Consider the following 25,393-nt stretch of genomic DNA (forward strand, 5'->3'; position numbering starts at 1 on the left):
TGGTTTATTTGGGGATGTTTTGGGCTGTTTGGCTGCCCCTTTTCCCCTATAAATATAAAGTATTTTGTAATAAAAAAGAAGAGATTGTGTGTTGATTTTTTGGAGCCAAAACCTGCGGGTTTTCTTCATGGAAAAGCTTGAGAGCTTGTTCCATTTCTCTCTTTCTCCCCACTATTTCGTCTTGGGCTTCTAACCTCTTTCTTCTCTCCGCAAGTTCCACTCCACTTGTATCTTTCTTCTTGTGCTATTGGAGGAGTTTGTTGGCTGATTTGGTAGCATTTGTCGAAGGAGTTTTGGTGGACATTGGACCTTGTAGCTGTGGTGGACCCTTGATTTGTAAGCCCTTAAGCACTTATTTTATATTGCCTACTTTTCGTTGCATGTGAGGAAACCGCTTGCTGGTTTTTCAGAGGGTAGTGGTTTTTATTTTTAATTTTGTTTCGTTTTTTTAGCTTTCGTTTGTTTTTGAAGTTTGTTTGGATGTTGGTATTCTTAAGTGTTGAATCGAGTCGTGTTCTATTAGTCATGGTGTTCTCCTATCTTGGTTCTTTATAATCCTATCTTGGTTCTTTCTAATCTAGTTTCCTGCATCAAAATTGGTATCAAAGCTAGATGCGGCACATTCATCTCATCAGAAAAATCCTAAAGCATCCTCATCAGGAGATGAGTCCTTTCAACTGGAGGAGAATTTGAAGTAGGCAAAGGGGGGGTCAAAATATTTTGGGTTATAATTTTAGTGAGCTTATTTGACCACTACTAAAGCTATTAAAGTCAGCTCATTAATGTTGAGCTACTACTTATTCAGCTCATTAATTTGAAATTATTTGAGTTCATCCCCCCCCCCCCCCCCCCCTCTTTCCCCCCCCCTTCTCTATTGACCCTTTGGTTTCCCCACTTGGCCCCCCTTCCTGTGGTTCCTTTCCCCCCTTGGCTGCCTTTTGCGGTTTCTTGTGAAGCTCATTCCTCCCCCTTTGACTACCTGTTCCGATCCCCTAGATGTCTGTTTCGGTTCCCTTTAGCTGTTGTTCTGGTTCCCTTAGACTGCCTGTTCCGGTCCCCTAGCTGCCTTTTTTGGTTTTCTGTGTGGTTGTTCGGGTTCTGTTTCTAGCTTGAATGTTGGCCCCCTTTGTGACTCTTTGGGTGTTGTTCCTGGACAGCTCCTTGGCCTTCTATCTTCCCTTGTTTTAATGGTTTATTTGGGGATATTTTGGGTTCTTTGGCTGCTCATTTTCCCCTATAAATATAAAGTAATTTGTAATAAAAAAGAAGAGAATGTGTGTTGATTTTTGGAGCCAAAACCTGCAGGTTTTCTTCGTGGAAAAGCTTGCGAGTTTGTTCCATCCCTCTTTTCTTCTAGGAAGGCTTGCGAGCTAGTCCTCTCCTTCGTCTCGGCTTCTTACCTCTCTCTTCTCTCTGCAAGTTCGACGCAAATTGTATATTTCTTCTCAATCCAAGAAAAGCAAGTTTAGGTGTTTATTTTTATGTCATAAGTTTGTAAGAGCCATCTTTATCCTATAAAAGTTGTATTTTATTTAAATGTCGTATTTTGTCTATTTTTTAGTATTTTGTGTATTTTCTTATGTTTATAGGAAGTCTTTTCTTTTGCTTGCAAAAAATTGGGGTCTTCCTAATTTTTTTCTTGCATCATATTGCGAGTCCCATCATAACACATCATTTAGATTATTGACTAGTATTTGATTTAGAATTTATCTTATTAAAAATTTGAGATATATTGCTCTTATTTTGAGTTAATAATAAGGGTATGACTAACAGTCCGAGCTTTCAGCATGTGCACATGTAAGCCTTACCATAGTTTAAAATTGTGAAATTAGAGGCGCGCCTTTGCGCAATTCAGCCCTCAAGCGCCTCAAAGCCCACGCAATTCTGGCTCCAGATGAGGCGTACGCCTCACGGGTTAAGAGGCGGGCCTCTAAGGCGCTATTGCGCAATATCATGTGAGGCGCACACCTCACGGGTTAAGAGGTGCACGCCTCTAAGGGATTTTTTGGTTTGCAAGCAGCAAAATCAACTATTGCCAAACGATCTCCATGTATACTTATTTTTATAAATACAAAACACTTTAATATGTTCTTATTATCATTTTTCTTCTTGAAAATAGTTGAATGGTGGATCCAATTTGGTAATTCCACTCCTGAGTTACAGAGTTTTGTTGTTAAAGTTTTGGGTCTCACTTGTTCTTCTTCTGGGTGTGAGCGAAACTGGAGTACATATAGTCAAGTGCAAACAAAAAGAAGAAATCGGCTTTCAACACTCAAAATGAACTCTCTTGTGTATATTATGCACAATAAGAGGTTGAGAGATAGGAGGTTGAGGAATAAAGGGTTGAAGGATGATGAGGACCCGTTAATATGTGATGATGTGGAATCTAATAATGAGTGGTTCATAGATGATGAGACAAATTTGTCATTATCAGACCTGCAGCTAGAAGATCTAAGTGTGGATGTCTTGAGGGGCGAAACAAATCAAGTGGGCACATCCACTAGTACCACACTACACACATCCACTAGTTCTGTAGCACAACAATCAAATAAAAGTATACCACAACTTCTTATATACTATTGCATTATATTTATATCAAGTGAGCAATTAACATGATAATGATCATTCTTATTGAACAGGAAAGAGAAAAGTGAGTCACATTGAAGATGATGAAAATATGACATTCATAAATACAATTAGTGAAGAAGAATCCCTTGAAAACCCATTGAGTGATGGGATATGATTGAATTTTATGTTCTTTCTTAATTGTACTTTGGGAGTTTTGATAGACTAATATTTTGTGATTTTGTACTTTGGGATATGATTTTATTGCATCTATTTTCTTATTTTCCACTAATTTAACATGTCATTTAGATGTTTTTATTGTATGATAGAAACTTGTTATTATTTACCTGCTAAAACCCTTAAATTTTCATTTACGCAATTCTGCGTCCGTGAGGCTTACGCCTCACACCGCCTCGAGGCTTACGCCTTGCCTCATGGATGAAAAATGCCTCGAGGCTTATTTACGCAATTTTAAACCTTGGGCCTTACAATCCAAATATTAGAATCAACCTAATTATATGGTCATACAACCTCACCAAATAGGCAAGGAGACCCAAATGGCACAATTAATTTATATATTTTAACACGTGTATTGAGATGATATGTCATGACCTTGAAAGCAACCGAGAGTCAATAAGGTCAAACGTGGGTGCTCGACTTCTTCACCTAATCAATGGGACTAAATTTTATCCATCTAAAAAAAGGTAAGAGGGCTATTATTGTGTTTTCGAAAATTTGTGACACGACTTCTCCACACAACTCTTTTTGTTGGAGGGGAGAGTTTTAACAGAATTAAGTTACGGGTAAATTTTCAGAAGGCAAAGTGGGTTTTAGATAAGACATTATCTAGAGATTTTGCCCTCCTTTTGCGACGACTTTATGAAATGAGTTCTTGTTTCTTATAAGTGCAAGCCCCTATATTTAATTACTCATCTCAATAATGAGAGAGAACTTTTGATTAAGGCTAGTCGTTAAGTAGGTCGCAATAATTACCTAGCGTATAATAGTAACAATTTTAGGGTTTAAATTTTAGAGTTAATGATTTGAAATTTAGCATCAAATACTTAAAATGGGTGATGAGGGGAATGAAGATGATCCCGATAAAGATCTCATTGTTACATCGTTCTGGGCTGTCATGGTCCCTGGTCTACTTAGTCATAGGTGATAGTTGACCCAACCTTACAGAAGGAACCTTGTCGACAGTCATGGTTGCTTCGTCTAAGAATGCCTCGTAGATTTGGGGTGGTATTTTTCTAAGGGGATACATTCGAATCAACCTTAACTGACAAAAAAGGGCTTTGTACCTATCGAGTATATCATATGATTTATTACTCAAATGTTTGAAAATATTAGGTAGCATACGAGCTTTGGCAATGATTATAATAATATAATATAGTTGTGTCCTTTTACGGCAAAATCACACAATCAAAGGGCAAGTGTCACATCATGTTGGCAAGAGACTATTTGAGAATGAATCTTAATGACACGGAACATTCACGGACCGTTGGATTTAGGAATCAGATATGACAATCGGAGCACATTTGGTATATAATTCAAGCATGATTAGGCATCCTTTGTTGTTATCAAATTTAGCAATTTAGATTTGATCTTTTAAACATGGATGGAAGGATAAAAGGCATTCTCTTCTTTAGTGTTTCTATGATTGATGCTCACAGCCTCAGAGTTATTGTCTACTTCAATTTGAACAGCCTCCCTAGCTAAAATTTCGTTAGTTGAATCAACTTAATGTATATTCTCACTTACATTAGATGATTTCATGGCTTCGTCACTTGATGCAACCTCATTCTTCCCTTTTCCTTCTTTATGAGTTGTATAATCATCATCAACAATTCCTAATATTTCATTACCAGCGTCTCCTGCTTTATTCTCCATTATTTGAACCGCTTTGCCCAGTGCCCTTAGATGATTTCTCAATTTCTTCAATAGATACAACGATTTTTTTTTTCTAAATTCCTAGCCCCACCAGCATCCTTTCTTTCAAAATCAATTCCACCTAAGCATCCTCATTGCTTGCTTGTACTTTGTAGTCCACATGATGAGGACATCAACAGGAGATTCTGATGTATCTATCACAGGAGGAATCAAAGATTGATGGCTACGATTATGAGTCTTTATTTATGATGGATTTTATGTATTTCTTGTGCTTATGTTTTAGTCTTTACCATTGTACCCCTATGCATGATTAGTTAGTGTTGTAGCCCAAAGGGCATTTTAGTCTTTGAGTCTCTTTTATTTTTGAGGCCTATATATGGAGGTCTTCGCTATTATAGAAGCATGAACGATAATTAATAAAAAATTTATGTATTCTTGTTCTCATGAGTGTTGAAAGCTCTAAAGAGAAGAGAAGTCCCTAGGTGAGGGCAAAAGCAATTCCTGTTAGCCACAGAAAGTGTCCGAGCTCTCGATTTCCCTTTCCCCTATGCATGATTAGTTAGTGTTGTAGCCCAAAGGGCATTTTAGTCTTTAAGTCTCTTTTATTTTTTAGGCCTATATATGGAGGCCTTCGCTATTATAGAAGCATGGACGATAATTAATAAAAAAATTATGTATTCTTGTTCTCAGAGTGATATAAAGAAGCTCTAAAGAAGAAGAAGACTCCCTAGGATGAGCGCAAAAGAAATTCCTGTCACCACACAGAAAGTGTCCGCCTCTCCAAACTTCGGACTATACCACAAGCCAAACACCCACACGCTGGTTGATTCCCTATCCCCCCTGCCGCTGCCAATTCCCCTCCTCCTTGCCGCAGCCAAACCCACCCAATCCCCTTGGCTCCAATTTCAAATTGCACCATTATTACTTTCCTAATTTAATTCAAGGTATTTTGGGAAACCTAAAATTTAAGTTCAAATTTACAAATTAATTTGAAATTCAAAATTGTCCCATATTTTGGAATTAATTAAGAAAGCTCCCTCCATTAATTTAATTTGAATTTTAAATTTTGAAAGGCCCTTTAACTTTCCTAATTAAAGTTTCAATTATAAAAAGTCATCAATTCACCAAATCAAGCCCCATCATTGGCCGCCCCTCTCCCCCCCCCCCCTCTCATTCTCTCTCATTCATCTCCAATCATCCTCTCTCTCTCTCCTCTCTCTCCATCTCTCTCTCTCCATCATCTCAACTCTGTCTCTCTCACACCCTTAATACTGCCCCTTCCTAATTGAACCCCGATCAAACTCCCCCTTCTAAGAACCGGCCGCCCATCCCTCCCTCTCTTCTGGGGAATTCAAAATTTGAATTCCCTTCTCTCACTCCTCTCATTAACTCCACTAATTAATTACCCAACTCTGGAATAATTATTGGATTTAATTCTCATAACCTCTCTTGAACCCCTCTTCTCCTCTTTCTCTATACAAGCCGCCAGCCACCCTAGGCCCCTCCCAAAATTGGAGGAACTTTCACTCTCCATAGATGGTCGACCCCGAGCATGATCATGAATTCGTATCCGACCCTCAAGGATGAGTGGATGTTCATTGGTCTCCCTTCTTCGACTTCGATTTTGAGATCGACCACTCTATTGAAGACAATATCGATCGGATCTTCTTTTCCTTGACAATCATCATCGACGAGCATCAACTTCCAGTTCAATAGCAAATTCTCCATCATCCATCAGCTACCTCCTCTCCGGATAACTCTTCATTGAGAAATATTGTAAGTGCCTACTATCTTGTGGTGGCATCATTAATATTGTATAAATTATTCTTCCGCTAAAAATACTCAAGAGTATGAGTGAGGGAAACTCAAGGCGACCATTCTTTTTGTTAACCAGTGGATTTTTGTGATAGGGAAATTAAGAATTTAATATTTTTCATTCTTATTCTAATTTCTCCCTACTCTATATTGTAACAGTATGCTATTATAAGATTTTTAACTGAGAAATCCTAAAATCTAATCTTGTGAAACATTAAATTTTAATTAGTAAGTTTAATATTTTTTTATAATGTCCATGCAATTCCTGCAACTGCTTTATGTTTCACATCACCACAACCTCTTTAGTATTAGTTTCTAATGAAGTTTCTTGTCCATTATCTACATTTATGGTTCCCTCAATATCAAAAGTTTTATCTGATTGGGCTTCAACAAAAACATTACTGAAGCATCCTTGGAGTTTTGTACTTCTACATTGGAGGATGCATTTTCAATCTCTTTTTCAGATTCACCATCAATCTTCATTTCTCCTGAAAAGTTGTTACCAATATTTTCAATTTTAGAAGCCTTTCCCATATTAGTTTCAATTGTTTCCTATTTAGAAGCCTCACTGTCATCCTGGAGAGAAGTATAACACCTCTCCAACCCATTTAATTTCCAAAATGCATAGAATATTTATTTTTCTAGGAATCATAATATATATCAATTACATTAAGTTGCATGATTTTTATCCTAATTTTAGTTTTATAGACTAACTTCTTTGCCCACATCCGTCCATGATGTGGGAACCCTTGTCTATTTAACACTACACCTAGACGACAGTGCAACGGCCATTGCACACTTGTTACTTTATTCAGACCATACAGCGCGTCGCTTCCAAAAAACGCCCTAGCATTAACACAATGTATTAAAGGATTCATGTCATGATTATTCGACAAGTTTTACGCTAGCTGACGACTACCTAACGCAACACTCCACATTTCTCATCCAAGACTTGGATCTACAACATAGAAAAAAAATTGCCATGAAAACCTCTGAATTCACAAAGGAAAACACAGTAAAATGACATGTAACTCATAAAATCCATTTGAAACTTGTCCAAAATCATAATCAATGTTGGCTAAATTTGTACAACAAACTTCAGCAAGTTTACTAATAACTGTAAAGGGAGCCTACTATAGAGAGACCACGTGGCTTTTCACAGACAAACATTGAATCAGTTGTTAAAAAATATTAATAATTCAAAAAAAGGTAGAAATTCATTCTATCAACCAGAATTTCTAATAGTAATGGAAATCTTGGAGAAAAAAAAAATTAGGGAAACCACATGCCTCAATATATGATGCGGCAACATCAGAATGCTTCTCATTCGTTCTTGCAATAAAAATATCCCAAAAAACTGACCACCATTCAAATAGAAAGCCACCTGGAGCATCGATAGCTGAACCCATCCCATTCCAGAGATAAGAATTATTTCAAACATATAAATGTAAGAAAATAAACCATAACTCTCTATCATACTCACCAACAGGATCCGAAGATACCTTCCCTTCAGCTTGAAAAGCCTTTGCAGTGGCCTGCAAATTCCTCTTTACTAAATAATCATAGATATAGACATCCAACCTGCTCCAAATGTTGGAAGTAAAAATTAACTTAATTTAAATCAAGATAATTATAAATATTTGAAAATTGAAGAAATAAATCAAGGCAAAAAAAAAAGTTTAGTGCGTTTTATGGACGGGACAAGCTTCAAATAGTATACGCTATCAATGGCAAGGGTCCAAAAGTAAACAAAAATCACATAAAAACAGCTAAAAGAACAAAATCAAAATAAAAAACTAGGTGCGCTCCAGAATGCAATGTCTTAGCAATACGAAAGCTCGTTAGACCCAACCAGGGAAAAAAAAAAGGTTTTTGCCACTTAATAAGATCAAGAACCCAGGAACAATAAACATCCTAGAATCCCCAGAAACTGAAAACCCTCGAATCCTCTATGTTGCTGAAATCCCCCAAAAAACCTAAAACAGCAAACGATGAAATCATTAATCTCAGCACAGGAATAGAAATCTGCAAAAAAGAACCAAAAACAGATAAAGCCTTGATCAAATATGGAAACTCAACTATTTCTCCACAGAAAAAACAATAAATACCATCCCATAATATAAAAAAATACCATTTTGAAAAGCAAATAAACAACAAGAACTCACATTTTATCCGCTTCCCAGTTTGTCTGAGACATGATTCCCACCAAAAACAAGCAAGCCCGAGTCTTTCTCCTTCCTCTTCTTCCTCCTTCGCCTCGCCGGCGCCCACAAATCTTTCACCTAATAGCGAAGGTCGGCGCCATTCTTCGTTCTATTCTCAGCTTCACAAATTTCTCCAAGAGATGTCCGTTCATGTGCTAAAAAGCTCAACATAAACCCCGCGATTACCAACATAGGGTAGAGAGAGCGAGAGAAGACGAAAAAGAAATAGAAAAGGAAAAATCTATTCGGCCTGTGCGACAGGACGACCTGACCGTGCTGCGATGAATAAAACTTCCAGAGGAACATAAATTCTTTTAGCGTCCAACCCAGATTTCGCACCTTTTCATTTGACCAAAGGGTTTGTGGCTAAATAATTGGCCGCGTCAGCGGTCAGTTTCGCGGTCGAATTTGGCGGGATAACCGAATAAGCCCTGGCAATGGCTTTTCTCATTTTGAATGATTTCTCTCTCCTCGGAAATGGCCTGGGATTCCTGTACAATAATTTGGTCATCCGATGAACGGCAAAGATAGCGCCACGTAAACATAGGCCGAAAGAAAGTGGCAATGCATCATCCGCCGTCCGTTTCGATCAGGTGAGTGGGGTGTTTGCAACAACTTGAGACATATGTTTTCAATAATTAACGAAATCGCCACCGTCTCCATGTCACTAGTTCGTAGCACGTCAGAAGGACGATTGAGTAATTTAGCCTTTCGTATTCAGATGGCATCAGCTTTATATACATTTCATACGGTCGGTCGCTATCGGCCTGCGCCAAAGAAATAAGATTTCAGGTGGAATCCGAAGCTCAAAGATTAAAATGTTCACAATTATGGGAGTTCGATCATATATTTATTTTCCACCTTAAAAAAATAAGTTATCAACATATCATAGCATTTTGCTTATATAGTATCTTTATGATTTTTTTGAGACGTTTTCCTTATTATTTTTTAAAATATTTTTTAATATAAAATTTTATTGAAAGTAATAAAAATATATTGGTCAAAAAATATCCCAAATGAAGTATATATCATAAACACTATAAGATAACATTTTTAAAATAAATTTGATATTTCATCGAAAAATAGTTAGATCTGACATGAATTTTGATACATATTTGAATTAGAAGTCGTTAAAAAGATATATTTAAGATCATTCAAATTCTAATTATAATAAACTTATAATCAAATAGATAAGATTGACGAGACGATCACAAATACACAAAAAATGATATAATCTGAGTCCAAATTAGCTCAAATCAAGAACTTGAAACATAGTTATGATTTTTTAAATGTTACTTAAATGACCAAATGATATAGAAATTTGGCATACTCAATCAAATCGAGCGTCTCGACAAGACAAATCTAACGATTCCTATATTCTTTAATCCCAACAACACTAGGGCACTTACATGTTGAATGAACGCTCAATAATTAAGGGAATTGATACGAGATGTCGTATGTCACTTAAAAATATCTATAAATACAACACTGCACTCTACAGAAAGGGAATCTTTACTAGAATTTAAGAGGGGACATTTTTTGTGAGGTTGGCCATACATAGAATCCTTCTTCAATATCATTAAGCTTTGGTACCACCATAATGAAAATATACATTTATCATAATCCAAATATTTGTGGAGTAATTAAAATTTCTTCAAACTTATAAAGGTCATTGAAGCATGATAAAAAATGAATTTGCTTTAAACTTTCATCATTCTTCTAAATCATTTACTCTTTATTGTTAAACATTAAGGTTGCCATTTTTTCCCCTAATCATTCTCTTTTTAGGTGTTATATGTGGGATCTAATTTTGTTGATCAATCAGGCAATTTTGTTGCCTCGGGCCATAAATTTCTCGTGCTCGTTGGGAGGTGTGTGGGGTTTACCCCCTGCTTGAGTTCGGGTACTTTGCACTCGAATTTATTTTCGTACAATATCAGGCGGTATGTACCCAAGCACCCCAATACTACGTACCCGAGCACCCTAACATTGTGTTCCCAATGTGCCTTAACACTGAACAATAGAGAGTAGAGGGTTGCGGCGATATAGATACGGCGCTGTAGTGGATCAAGATAGAGGTTAAAGCATCGCAGAGCTCCATACTAGCGCCACGAGATGGACTAGACGATTTTCTTTCTTGATTTCTAAAGGTTTGCAACCCTTGACTTTCTCTTGTATTTTGAGGGTATGAAAATATTGAGAATGGTGCATGTGAGAAGAGAAGTAGGAATAGAGCAAGAGATAAGAGATAAATGTACTTATGTCTCCCATTTTTTAACGGATATCTTGGTGTGGTGTGGCTCCGTGGTTTTTTCCCTATATTGATTTTGTTTCACGCTAAATCTTGGTATCCTCTACTTTTCGCTATTTTTACTTGCATGCTTATTTCATCCCTGTGGTGTTTACTCATCATCCCTAATAACGGGTACTAGAGTGAGGTTATGTAGATCGAGTGGGACTAATGGCGAACGAAGCAATGTACTAGATTGAGAAGTTCAACAGTTACGAATTTCACATTCTAGAGGATGCAAATTAACAATTTATTATATAAAAGTTGTATTTGTCATTGGAAGAAATCACAAAAAAGCTGGATTATATGACTATAGAAGAATGGGAGGTTTTTTATCAGACTACGCTAGGTTTCATATAACTTTCATTTTCTCCATCGACTGCATTCAACATTATAAATGAGAAGACTACGTTCGATCTCATGGCAGCACTGACTAAGATGTATGAGAAGTCATCGGCCTTAAATAAAGTGTTCATGATGAAAAAGTTATTCAATATGAAGATGTTGGACAACACTCTAATAGAGGAATACCTAAATAACTTGATCACTATGATGAGTTAATTGTGTTCAATTGGCATCAATTTTGATGATGAGTGAGGGCTTTATTGATGTTATATGTATTGCTAGAAAGCTATGAAGGGCTTGTTACTTCTGTAACTCTTTCGGAAGTTCAAAGTCTAACTTTGATGATATTATGGGGTTAGTGCTTAATAAAGAGGTTCACTAGAGGGCGAATGATTAATCTTCAAATTCTGCTCTAAATGTTGAAGCAAGTGGAAGGGGCTTAGAGAGAAATTCAAATAGAGGGAGATCTAAATCTAAGAGAGGAAAGTCTACTTCATGTAGAGGAAAAGTTATATGTTGGATCCGTGGAAAGAAATATCACTTGTAGGAGGATTATACAGTTTCAAAGAAGGGTAGTGGTGGAGGTCAAGACAAAATTCACTCTACAAATGTATTTACATATAGTTTCGATCAAATTCTCTGATTTTATCTCTGGACAATTCTAAATCTTGGGTGATAAATTATTGTTCTTTTTTTCATGCAAGTCATAATAACAAGGCATTAAATAACTATACTAAATGTAATTTGGGTAAAGTGTATCTTGGGGATAACAAGCCCTGCAATATTATTGGACATGAAGATGTTGATATCAGAATGTCGTATGGGTTAATTTGGAGACTCAAGAATGTTAGGCATGTTCCTTGTTTGAAGAGGAGTTTAGTTTCTGTGAGTTAGCTTGCAAACTCAGACTATGTGATATCATTCACAGAAGATGCATGGAAAGTGACAAAGGGGGCTATGGTTATAGCTCGTGACAGTATTGAAGGCACCCTGCATGTTATTAATAGAAAAACAAATTCTATTAGAGTATGAGATTCATTATTGATGGAGGTCTTTAATATCAAAGACTTGGTCATATGAGTAAGAAAGGTATGCATTCACTTCTTATTAAAGGAAAGCTTCATAGCTTAAAATCTATATATTTAGATTTTTGTGAAGACTATATATATGACAAGTAACATAGGGTGAGTTTTTCAAATACTGGTTCAAAGATTGAGTCAAATAAGTTGGAGTTAGTGCATACTAATGTATGAAATATTGCTCCAGTTACTTCTATATAAGGATCTTTGTATTTTGGTATATTTATTGATGATCGCTGTATGAAGGTATGGATATACTTCTTAAAATATAAGTCAGATGTGTTTGATGCTTTTAAAAAATGGAAGGTCATGGTTGAGCTTGAGACACAAGTTTATCAAATCAGATAACGGTGTTGAGTATCGTGATAAAAAATTCAAGGAGTATTGTGCTTTGAATGAGATTATATATGAGTTCATTTTTCCAAGGACACTGTAGCAAAATGGTGTTAAAGAGAACATGAATAAAACGATCACTAAGTGTACGAGGAGCATGAGTTTACATGCTGGTCAACTCAAACAGTTCTGGACAAAGGCAGTTAATACTATAGTTATTTAATAAACCATGGTCCATTAGTTCCTTTGAGGAAAGGAGTTAGTATATCCCGCCTTGAAGTTTTTGATTGTTCATCCATTCATGTTAATGGAGGATCTAAAAGTAAAGTTGATCCAAAATCTATTATATATACATTTATTAGATATGGTTCAAATGAATTTGTCTACAAATTCTAAGATTATTATAATAAAAAAATAATCAGGAGCAGGAATGTTAAATTCAATGAAAATAAAATGTATAATGATAGAAATGAAACTCTTGAAGATTCTTCCAAATATATTAAAATTGAATATGATAATGATTAAGAAGTTGTAAAGACAACATTTCTTTATAACGACCTTGATAAAAAGTTATACGTGGTGTAATTTCAAGGATATGTAGTCACATGCAATGAAGATCTGGTGTGTAGGCTAAGGAGGAGCTTACACATACTGAGTTGGCACCAATACAGTGGTGCAGGAGATTTAATAAGTTTATGTCAGATAATGGGAACACAAAGTGTCAGGCTTATCACTATTATTTTTTAAAATATTTTGATAACTATTATATTAATCTGCTTTTGTATCTAGATGACATGCTGATTTCAGGTTCAGATACAGAGAAAATAAGATATCTAAAGTAGCAGTTATCAAATGAGTTTGAAATGAAAGATCTAATTACAACAAAGAAAATTTTTTATATATGAATAAATAAAGATAGAAGTGCATGCATACTAAAGTTTTCTCAGGCAAAGTATGTTAAAAGGTGCTTCAGAGATTCAACATGAGTAAGGCAAAGGCAGTTTGCACTCCCTTGGGTAGGCACTTTCAATTTTCTAAAGATTAATCACCTACAACTGAAGCAAATGAATAACATATTAAAAAATACTCCATATGCTTCAACAGTTAGAAGTTTGATGTATGCTATGATCTACACAAGCTTTGATATAGCATATACAGTGAGAGTAGTCAGCATATTTATGAGCAACACAAACAAACTTCATTGGGAGGCAGTTAAGTGGATTATCAGGTACTTGAGAGGATTAGCTAACAAAGTTTTTTTGCTTTGGTGGTGCGGCGATTGATTTACAGGGTTATATAGATCTTGTTCTTGTTAGAGATCTTGATGGTAGGAGAAGCACAATATGTTATATCTTCACTTTGGGAAAGATTGTCGTTAGTTGGGTTTTCAGGTTATAGAAGATTGTTGCACTCTCAACCACAGAAGTTGAGTATATTACTATCACTGAGGCTAGCAAGGAGATGATTTGATTGCAAAGTTTCTTAACAGAACTTGGCAAAGAGAAAAGGAATGGAAAGCTGCATAGTGATATACATGTAGCCAAGAATGTTGCATTCCATGCTAGGAAGAAGTACATCTAGCTTCGGTATCATTTCGTCAGGTCTCTTCTAGAAGATGGCCAGTTATTTTTAGAAAAGATACATGTGATCGAGACTCCTGTAGACATACTGACGAAAATGGTGATGGTTGATAATAGCTTCAGTTTGGTCTTTATGGAGGATGATAGCAAGGGTGAGCCACACTATAGGTGCTATGATTGATGGTGCTGATCGGGAGAAGAATTGATTGAAGTCAGTTTCCAAGTGGAAGATTGTTATGTGTGGAATCAAATTATGTTGTTTTATTGCCTCGGACTTCAAGTTTCTCATGCTCGCTAGGGAGTGCGAGGGGAGATGCATACCCAAGCGCACTGGTGCTATATTTTCAAGCTCCTTAGCGCTTAACGATAGAGAGCAGAGCACTTCAGTGGTATAGATATGGCACTGAAGTAGATCAAGACAGAGAGGTTCAAGCGCCCCAACGCTTCAAACTAGCGTCGCAGCGCTGCGAGATGGAGTGGATGGTTTTTTTTTTCTCATTTTTCTGAAAGGTTGCATCCCTTGGAGTTATTTACTTGACTTTCTCTTGTATTTTGAGGGTGTGAAAACATTGAGAACGAAGCATTTGAGAAGAGAAGTAAAGAGCGAGTAAGAGAGAAGAGAGATTTGCACTTATTTCTCTCAATTTTTATAGTAGATTCTTGGTGTGGTGGTAGCTCCCGTAGCTTTTTCCCCTACTTTAAGTTTTTTCACGTTAAATCCTGTTGTTCTTTACTTTCTGTTGCTTTTACTTTCTTGCTTGTTTCGTCATTGTGGTGTTTACTCATCATCCCCAACATTAAGTTATTCCTTATTTTGAAATATCAAGTCAACTTCAAAATAATTTATATTGTATGATTAAATGCTAAAATATTTATGGTGGTTGAGGAAAATCTTATCATTTTAATATTGAACTAAAATCCACACATACATGGATAAGTTGAGAGCATCTCAAAAAAGACATGGTATTTTTTTATGTGGAAAACTAAAAAGGGGAAACATCGTGGGATCTTATGTTGATCTTATGAGCTCCCGATGTGCATGAACTTTTTTTTAACAATAAAAAACATATGTTTGGAAGTTCTAATTTTTTGCACTAGTTGATTTCAATATTAAGTGGTTGCCCGAATTTTATATCTAAAAGCAATATCAATAAATAATCATATGATCAAGACATTTAGGAGACAATCAATGATATTCAAAAGCCATTCAAGAACAAATCTATTATCTTAGAGAATCTTAAGTTAGTCACATTAGAATTTATGACTCTAGCTTTTTCTATTAACAAATAGCTACAATTCAAATATTTTTTTCTTTAACGGCTATCTCAAAAGTCATATCTATATTCTTCCATACACATTTCTTTAGTTCCAAATGTTTTTGGAGATTTGCAATAGCAAGATCGACATAGTAAAATCATAGAAGGTGGGGGGCTTGACAGGCAATGAGGTTAAGTTGAAATCCAAACCATATAAAAATTGTGTATGTGTTGTATGCATTTAATTTCTTGTACTTACTTTCTTATAATTTTGTTTTACTTGAAAAACATATTAAACATTTTATAATTTTGATTTTATATTTTTAACAATGAATGATGATTTTGAAAACCCTAAATAAATTTTCCTGCTGTCGACTTTGCTGAAGGGTTCTGTATTTTTGGGTGACAATGAAATAATAAACAACAGGGTTTAGGAATATGCAAAGAAACACTTCAGTTTTACATTCAAATTCTTACAAGAAAAGGAGGGCATCATTGTCTCATGCCCTTAGAAGATTTGAATTAACAACATAAGTTCCCAATGATGAGGTTAGAAGCTTTTGACTCCAATTCATAAATGGCCAAAGAAATAACTTTATCCAGGAGCCCCTGTAGCAAAATTGTTTGATCAATACTATCAAAGGCCTTCATGACATAAATATTTGAATAAAAGTATTCAGGAGATATATTAAAGGTGAAGTTTTTCAAAATTTTACTTGTTAAGATGTTGTTTGAAATGACCACCATAAATGAATGCTTGTTACACACAATTTTTTTACTTGTGAAAGAAAATTATATTACTCTAATGACAATTTAATTTCATATCTTAGACACAATTGAAAATCATATAATCTACAAAAAATAATTACAAATAAAAATAACTTTGCCTTAGCATTTCCCTAAAATCATAAAGAAATGAAGAAATACATCAAGGTCACAAGACCTTTCTTCTCACAGAACACATAACAAACAAATTTTGCTTCAATCATGACTAGTAGAACTTCTTGATTTACTTCATCAAATCCTTCATCTTCTTTGAAAGTTCAATGCTTTAATGGCAAACCCAAATAGGAAGGCAAAGAGTGCTGCGAATCCAACAACTACAACAGCAACCACTCCCAAGAAATCATGTTTGAATCCAAAGTAGCTTCTTATAAATTGAGAGATGACAACATCACTATTTTCAAATGTCTCATGTAAATCTCCAAATTGTGAAGCTACCAATCCATATAGTGTCCATGCAACAGGACATGCCCATGAATACCATCTCCACCAGACAGGCATCCTCTGCAATAATAAAAAAAGTTCTTAATTTCGGTTTTCATTAAATTAAATAGAACATTTCATTTTTTTAATTAGAACTTACTGGTCGTGGAATAATAAAGCCAGAGAAGAGGTTCCACAATCCATAAAATGCTGAAGATACTATGGAAGCGATGTTATAATTGGGTGTTAAGCCTACGGCCATCATGCCATAGTATGTGAAGTATAGGAATGTGAAGAACATGAAGAACAAGTACCAAAAGAATTTGGCAGCTGTCCATTCAAACCCAATCATTGAATAAACTATGATCCCATATATGATTGCTTGGATAAAGACATAAGGGATTTCAATTCCAACCTACAAATCCATTAAAAAACATTGGTAAGACGATAAAGAAAAAGTTTTGGTGTCAAGATTAATCTGCCATGAAACTAGTGAAAGAGACATTACCTGTCCAAATGCATAAGGCAAAGCTGAGTACATTCCTGCTGCTCTTTCCCTATAAAAGACAGTTCTCTCGACAGACACCACAGGTTGAACTGAAGAAGCATTCGAAATTCCAAGAAACAAAACAGAAGCATACATTGAACCCATTGCATTAAACAAATCCTGTTGTTTGCTCCTGTGTGAGGCGTTCATCAGCATAGTCAGTATTAGAATTAGGATTTTAAATTAGAGGGGGCTAAAAAGCCAACTAAACTTTCTATAATATATATAATTACAAGCGAATTTATGGACATACATCCATATTATACATAGGATCTTTCTCAAATCTAGGGACAAGAGTTTTGTGATTCCACCACTTAGTATAGTGCAGTAGATGTAGAGTTGGAATTTGAAAAGATGGAGAGAAAAGCAAATTTAATAAGTGGTTTGCTAACTTACTTTTTGCCACCTAGATCCCAAAAAATTGTTCCAAATATCAAGGCTATGATCAATGTGAAGAAAAACCGCACTGCTGTGTATGGTGGATTTCTCCAGTATGACAAATGCTGTTTCCAAAGGCTAGCCATGCATTGAGAAACGAAGGTCTGCGAGTACTGTGTTGGGAAGAAAAGATCATTTGAACCAGGTGGAGGTATGCTCAACTCCTTGATCAAAGCCTTATTCCTCCTGTAATGAAGAATGAGATTAGTATTAGTTATATTGTCAAGGAAAACAAAATTAGTTGCTGGAAAAAAATGAACGCAGGCTACTCACTGAAACAATTCAGAATTCTTGTAGACATCAGTGAAATCAACCCCTAGTATTTCCTCTTGTGCTATTGTTGTCACTTCTAACATCCATGTTGCTGGGTTATAGCTATCCTTTATTTTGCTTACTCCTTCAATTCCCTGGCAAAGTGAAGTCACAATATTACTCTTTGCTAATAGTTTTAGAACCATTGATGAATTATTAACTTCTAATTGCCTTACCTCAAAGTAACTAATCAGTTGACTAGAATGGTGACCCAATGGTCCTACATAGATCTCTTTTCCACCACGTTTCATTAGGAAGAGCTGCAATCACCATGAGTGGCATGTTAATCCTATTCATTCAACAATATGTTATACAGTAGAATTATAATCATAATAATATTGGTATCTAACCTCATCAAATGCTTCAAATATGTCTATGCTAGGTTGATGGATTGTGCACACTACAGTTCTGCCAGTGTCTACAGTATTCCTTACTGTTCTCATGACAATAGCAGCAGCTCTGGCATCAAGTCCAGATGTAGGCTCATCCATGAATATAATAGCTGGATTAGCAACGAGCTCAACTGCAATGGTCAATCTCTTGCGTTGCTCTGTTGATAGTCCATTTACTCCTGGCAATCCCACCAATGCTCCCCTCAATGGAGTAAGTTCCACAAGCTCCATTATCTCTTCTATAAACATCTAATGTCAAAAGATTAATATGTTAGTTTGTAAAAGCTTGGGATAAAAAGCAATTTAAGAATACAGAGTATTTTTCGTCACCAACCTTTCCTTTTTCAGAACCAACCTCAGCAGGCAATCGAAGCCATGCTGAATAAACCAAAGACTCATAAACTGTCACATAAGGGGAATGGATATCATTTTGTTCACAATATCCTGAAACTCGAGCAAAGGTTTCCTGTTTCTTAGGATAACCATTTATCATGATGCTTCCTTCTATATATCCTCCAGTTTTTCTTCCGGCCAATACATCCATCAAAGTTGTCTTACCAGCCCCACTAACGCCCATCAGCGCTGTGAGCACACCTGGTCTGAAAGATCCACTTACACCTTTTAATAGCTCCAAACGGTCTTCTTGAATCCCTTTGGCCTTCATTTCCTGCAAGCACAAATTTCTCAATATTTGGAAACAAAGCATGAAATCTTTGCATCAGTATATATACCACACTAATCTTCATATTAGATTACCTCTGGCATGTCCACAGAGTATCTTATATTGTCAAATGTCATGCTGAGTGGAGTAAAAGGAAGAACCATTCCTTTCTTGTTTTGTTGAGATTCAACTGCATTGTTGCCTGCTCTAATGTTTGCACTTCCTGTACCAAATATATTATTAATAATGATGAAAGAAGAGATAAATATCATAAAATGATGGTCAGATTGAAAGACCTTCAGATTTATTTTCCATTGATTCAATCATTTCTCCAGTAATATTTGCTTGTTTCTCCTTCAGTGTTTCTTCAGATATGCTTGGCTGGGATTTTCCAAATGCTGCAAACATGAGAAAATGATCTTCAGCTAGATTTAAGAGTGTATTAGGTGTCCATGTTGATAAGTTGTGGGAAGATACTCACGTTTGAGATAAGAAAGAGCAACGGTGAAAAGAAAATTGAATACAAACATGTATCCAAGCAATGCACCAATACCAATCCAGTACCATTTTGCTTGTGTAAAGACTCCACGTGACTTCAATACTTGTACCCCTAGGCTTTCTTTTTGTTCCGGCAAAATCTACATTCCAATTATGGAGAAGAGGTTAGCCATATTCTAATCTTGATGCTGATATATGTGTGTTTGTCTTCTTATGCATTAGTTCATACAATGGGCATTTCTTTGGAATCATGCTTAATTTATATATTTTTATTTTCGTGAAAGTTAGAGTGCTAAAGCACAAATTTGTTGTAGTCATAATTTGATCCTAGGGATTAAAACAACTTCCCAAGATTTAACATTTCCTGCCCTCTATTATACGATGCCCAAAGCACATAGTTACTGAAGTTTAATGTGCAGTAGAAGCATAATGTTCTATTTTTCCTTATTTTGATTAGCTTTAGTACGTATGTTACTTACATGACTCCAAGCGTGGCCAAGGAACTCGTTTGTTGAAATAGCATTCTGGGCATACATAAGAGGTGAGATCCAGTAGCCCCATATCCACCATTTCTTGACATTATCTGTAACAAGTGAAAAAATGTTGTGTAAGTGAGTAACATCAAATTGAGAAACTAGCTTTATTTAGTTGGGGTAATTATTTTATAGCTTTATTTTTTAGACAGTTTTAGACTATTATTTAATTCATTATCAAAGTTTTTTGTGATGTGAAGAAGCTTTATAATTAAATATGCTAACTGTAGGAAAATAATTATCCCACCTTTTCACAATGATAAAAGTGTATGATACACATAATAGTTAAAAAATCTATTTTTCCTGTAATATTTCTACAAATTACTTATACAACCTATTATAGCAGCCCTAAACAGAAGAAAATCTCATAAATTAAAGACAAAAGTCACAAGAATGTACCATGTGATAGAATGAATCCTCCCAAAATAATCATCACCAACAATGCAAATGATCCAAAAACATTGGCAACAATTAAGTTTCTCCCCAGTGCAGCAATGAAACGAAATAAAGCTGAGGCCATTTGGTTGACAGCTAGTAGTAGAAAAAATTGTTTAAATAACCTACAAGAAAAATGGTTTTTGTTTTTTGTCAGATTAATAAGATACAATGCTACTAAGAAACTATAAATAAACTAGTCATAGGAACAAATTTTACTGAAATATTTTTTTTTTCTTCACCTTCCAACATTAGGATCATATCCTATGACATAATAGGAGAGAAATACCCAGCCACCAACTTCCATAACAGTTATAGGAATCTTGAGTATCCATGTTGGAATTGCATAAGCCCATGCAGGATAAAAGAGATAATCTCTTTGTTTGAAGAAGACAGGGAGCTTCAAAATTGTCAATGCAAGCTCAGAGAAACCATTGAACATTATCATGATAATTGAGAAGAAGAGTGAGCCCATATAAATTCCTCCATCAGGGGAGATATTATCTCTATGCATATTAGTCCTTAAAAAGAGTGTCATTGTTATGGTTGCCATCACCATGAGCTGCACATAGTAAGAATGGACAAGTTATTAATAATCCATTAATCATATATAGGAAATGAGTAAGTTCTCACTCACCTGAAATCCTCTAAAACCATAGACAAATGAATTCCTTTTCATGAGCAAATATTCTCTTGAAAAACAAGCTTTAAGAAGTTCTTTGGTGCTAACACCATATTTTGAAATTGTAAGAGCTGCAGGGTGTTCCTTGCTCTTATCATATGGGACAGAAAGCTCATTCGTTAGTTTCTCTCCAACATGAAAGGATTGGAATGCTTCTGCAAATTCCCTTACAGGCACAAATCTGTAAGGTTCGTTGTGACGTTGCCAGTATTGTTGCTGATCTTTCTTAGATGTTACCTACAAAGTCAGATGCCAAAGTTTATCAATTGTATCAAAAAGTGCAAATATCATAAGCAAATTTGTTGTTTAGAACCTACTTCTTGTAAGAAATCAGCAACACCTTTTCTCTCTGGGCATTTAAAGCCTAGAGACTCAAAGAACTCTAGCACATGCTCGCGGGGACCGTGATACACAACTTGACCATCTGATATAAGAATTATATCATCAAAGAGGTCGAATGTCTCGGGCGCTGGCTGAAGTAGAGAAATGACAGCTGTGCCGTCAAGTATATGGATGGATTGCTTTAGTGAGTTCACAATCTGGTAAGTCGTCGAGCTATCGAGGCCAGTTGATATCTCATCCATAAACAAAGCTTTTGCTGGTCCAACAATCATCTCACCTGTTCTCATATATTGGTAATACAAATTCCAAATGAGTTACTCACATCAGCAGATAAATAAATTGGTATGAGGATTACTAATTGAGATTTCATATTCTTGCTTTTTCACCTGTTGTAACTCTTTTCCTCTGTCCTCCTGAAATGCCTCTTCTCATATCATCTCCAACCATTGTATCAGCACATATATCCAAACCTAAGATCTATGTTCAATCAACAATATGGAATCAATATTGAATCACATGGAGAGAGAATTAACATAATTTTGCATTGTTGTTGTATATTATATACCTTTAAAACGTAATCAGTAACAATGTTGGTCTTTTGTCCCTCCATTGAAGTTGCCTGTAGATTATTAAAATTAGCTTGACTAATGATAAAAGAAAATCTGACATAGTTTTTACTTGCAGTAACACCAGAATGGAAATCTCACCTTCATGAAAACATCAATGTCTGGATCTGGTTTGATATTTGCTGCCTTCTCTCTCCTTGCTAGCTCCGACAGCATGTCTTCAACAAGCAAAAAAAGAAAAAAATATCACTCATTCTGTAATAACCTCAAGATTTTATCTTTTTCATGTAACTTTTGAATAGTCACTCATATCATAAGTGTTCTACAAACACATCTAAATGTGAATTCTTTAAAGCAAATCAACCCACTACACTATAAGGTGCCTTTATATTATGAGATTTGGTTCATTCCTGCCTCCATTTTCTCCTGACAATCACTCCCTTAAACCTTATTTGGATCATACTCTTCAAATTCAGGATGAAACACATTCAATCACTTATGTGACATGTATGAATAGTTTGAAAATTTTGCTTACCGTAACGAGTACCAACTCCTTGACACCTAGCAGAGAAGGACAAAGTTTCTCGAACTGTCATCTCGCCTATATGTAGATCATATTGACTGATGTATGCAGCTGTTCTTTGGGGCACAAACTCATTCATTCCATGACCATTGTAAGTCACTCTTCCAGATACCTGTATTTTGTTTTCACAAAATAAATAAATAAATAAATAAATAGATATGTAGAAATTGTGTTGATTTAGATTAATTTGCTCTGAATTAATGGTAACCTTGACGTCTGAATCCAACTTTCCAGCTAGAGCTAACAACAAAGTAGTTTTTCCAGAACCAGGGGGTCCTAAGAGTAAAGTCATCCTACAATTCACAAAAAGAAAAAAGAAAAAAAATATAAGCTACTATTTTTTCTCATGGAAGAGCATATTATTATTATTATTATTATTATTATTTTACAAGAGACTATTTGGTGCGATTATGGCTGTCTCAAAAGTTGTAAAACTATTGCAAAAAAAAAAAAAAAGCTTCTTTTGAGATGGCTTTATTATTATTTCTTAAAATAAATTTTTAATAAATTTTTTTTGCTAAAAAATTATTTTAGAAAGCAATAAAAAAATTGTAATAAACAAAACTTTAAAGTTATTATGTAATTGAATCGTAAAACCTCAGGAAATTAATAAACATAATTGCTCCCTTAAAACATAGTACGATTAGATCTGTCATTCAAAGTTATTCTAAGAAACAGAGCATTCGGAAACTCAATTGAGAAATTGTTTGCCAAATACCAACGTGGTTACAATTTGAAAGGAAAAAAAAAAAAAAATTGTAAGAAAGAAGCCTTAGATGTAAATTGAAATTAATGCTGCTTGTACCTTCGAGGCTTGATGACTCCACTGATATCGTGAAGGATAGTTAGAGGCTTCTTCTTGTTTGGTAATATATGTAGGCAATTAGCAACGGTCTTCATAGAGCAAAATAAAAAACAAGGTTAGTACCTCAATACATTAACTTAAGCTTGATCATTTAATATCATAACTATCCGCATACTGAAAGATTCTAATAATTACCTCAAAAATATTTATGATGGAATTAAAGAGTGTTGGCAATCCTCTATTACCCACATATGCCTCTGCTTCAATACTAAGATGCTCATATCTCACCTCAATAGTTGGAAGCTCAATTCCAACTCTGAAATTGAGTACAAAACAAAAGAGAATTAATTAATCAACAGCATGAAAACAATCTGAAGAATTGATAAAGCAACATTAATTACCTATCCATTCTGTCTCTAAGCTTCCTCAGAAATTTTTCATTATCCTCCTCTGCAACTCTGACCAATCTCTCCAACAACTCCTTCCTCTCTTCAAATCCAAGATCTTCAATATCAATCTCCTTCCCCCCTCCTTCTGCCATAGTAAGTAAGCCTTTCCTCAACCTGCTGTAAGTAGGGAGCTTCTCAAGGGCCGCCCATTTGAGAGCTTCTTCATCATCTTCTTCGTGTGCCGATCTTGAAAAGATTTCATCTGCTTTCCAAATGGAAGAGCTTCCTGATCTCAAGCTGCCCATACGAGCCACCGCAACGGCGTCCATTGAAACTCTCTCTTTTCTCCTCCTCCTCCTCCTTCTTCTTCTGTTTGCTTCCTTGTTTGTTGTGACAGAGAGAGAAGAGAAATGTATTTCTACAAAGTGATTCTTCGTTTGCAGCTGGTAAGGAGCTTATAAAGGAGAATGGTTGGTGTAGTACATAAAGTAAGACTGAAACGTGTAAGGATTGGCGAGTTTCTTTGGTTTCTAGAAGTTTGGTTAATGTGTTCATATGGAACGCTTTTTGCCTGGCAAGGAGGCAGCGGAATTTGGGGCCCAGTGCCCGCGTCACATGTGAGGAGATTATGTTTTTTCTGCCCAAACTACCCCTCATATCTCGACAATCCTCCAATGTCCATCTGTCAATCGTTTGAAATCAAAAACTCAACGGTCCGATTGACCACGCTCTTTTTCTCTCTAGAAATTCAAGCTTTTTAGTTCAAAAACAACGATGGCAAAATTTCCCCCCGTTTAAACGGGCGGCGGCCGACCGGGCATCTTGGCCACGTGCCCAATTAATTCGGAGCCGCCTAACTGTGAATTATTTCATTATTTGTTTGAAGTTTGAACGATTAAATTTGTATTTTAATTTTCTACAACTTCTTAAGTTTTTAATCAGGAGCAGATTTCTGCTAGGGGCATAGCCCCCACTGGCTGCATAATTACCACCTTATTAAGATCATATTAAAGCTATAACAAAATAATAACTTTAAATTTTTTCTTTCTTTTTTAATTACGGCCATTAAAAAAGAAGCGTAATATAAGTTAAGCATGGTAGAGGTGAGCATTCTCACGTGGATTAATGGATGTCCTCTTAGAGACAAGATACAAAATGAGCATATACGTGAAAATGTTAGAGTAGCTCTAGTTGAAGATAAAATTAGAGAGAGTTGACTTAGATGGTTTGATCACATAAAATTGCGGCCTTCCGATGACCCGATTAAAAAAGTAGATGTATTAGATTTGACTTATGTTAAGAAACATGATGTAAACCTAAAAAGACTTTGTTAGAAAATGTTAGAAATGACATTTCTTTATTAGATTTAAATGAGAAATTAACTATTAACATGACATAATGGAGAAAAAAGATTCATGTAGCCGACTCCACATAGAGGGATAAAGGTTTGTTATTGTTGTTTTTGTTGTATTTTTTCCTCAAACTCATGCGTTTCTTACTTCACGCACGACACGTGGTAGCCGGCAATTTGACTGGAGGCTCCCCATCCTCGAGCATCACGGCAGGTCTTTAAATATGACATGCTTATAGTTGAATCGAGCGGCTTGATAAGACGAATCCAACGAACTCATGATCACTCAATCC

The 25,393-nt window shown here is 35.6% G+C and overlaps 2 protein-coding genes across 2 annotated transcripts in view; both read right to left on the reverse strand.

The window, feature by feature from the left end:
* LOC110106280 (transcriptional corepressor LEUNIG) overlaps positions 1-8,760 on the reverse strand; it is a 44,368-nt gene extending 35,608 nt beyond the window's left edge. The window contains exons 1-3 of the mRNA XM_020836115.2: positions 8,439-8,760; positions 7,757-7,854; positions 7,563-7,672 (exon numbers count right to left, since the gene is read on the reverse strand). Of these exons, the coding sequence (XP_020691774.1) occupies positions 7,563-7,672; positions 7,757-7,854; positions 8,439-8,470 (240 nt within the window). The 5' untranslated portion in view covers positions 8,471-8,760. The remainder of the gene's footprint in view (positions 1-7,562; positions 7,673-7,756; positions 7,855-8,438) is intronic.
* Positions 8,761-16,166: 7,406 nt separating this feature from the next.
* Positions 16,167-24,203, reverse strand: LOC110106277 (ABC transporter G family member 44-like). Its single transcript, XM_020836110.2, has 24 exons — positions 23,762-24,203; positions 23,556-23,676; positions 23,361-23,449; positions 22,764-22,848; positions 22,508-22,667; positions 22,114-22,190; positions 21,972-22,025; positions 21,793-21,883; positions 21,382-21,683; positions 21,020-21,301; positions 20,625-20,944; positions 20,347-20,507; positions 19,894-19,997; positions 19,398-19,554; positions 19,213-19,314; positions 19,012-19,139; positions 18,590-18,922; positions 18,214-18,504; positions 18,040-18,123; positions 17,825-17,958; positions 17,510-17,737; positions 17,075-17,246; positions 16,727-16,981; positions 16,167-16,647 (listed from the first exon to the last, which is right to left on the reverse strand). The coding sequence occupies exons 1-24, from the start codon at positions 24,076-24,078 to the stop codon at positions 16,387-16,389; spliced, it is 4,308 nt and encodes a 1,435-aa protein (XP_020691769.1). The 5' UTR covers positions 24,079-24,203; the 3' UTR covers positions 16,167-16,386.
* Between the last annotated feature and the right edge of the window lie 1,190 nt (positions 24,204-25,393).

The sequence above is a fragment of the Dendrobium catenatum genome, unplaced genomic scaffold, assembly GCF_001605985.2.
Source record: "Dendrobium catenatum unplaced genomic scaffold, ASM160598v2 fragScaff_scaffold_1021, whole genome shotgun sequence".
NCBI classification, from domain to species: Eukaryota; Viridiplantae; Streptophyta; class Magnoliopsida; order Asparagales; family Orchidaceae; genus Dendrobium; species Dendrobium catenatum.

Excerpts from the sequence above, each read along its gene's own strand:
- LOC110106277 (XM_020836110.2), bottom strand. The coding sequence starts at position 24,078 with ATGGACGCCGTTGCGGTGGCTCGTATGGGCAGCTTGAGATCAGGAAGC. Across the intron at positions 18,124-18,213 it reads TATTTGAAGCATTTGATGAG|CTCTTCCTAATGAAACGTGG; the intron begins GTTAGATACCAA and ends TGGTGATTGCAG. Across the intron at positions 17,247-17,509 it reads TGGGATCTAGGTGGCAAAAA|GAGCAAACAACAGGATTTGT; the intron begins GTAAGTTAGCAA and ends CGCCTCACACAG.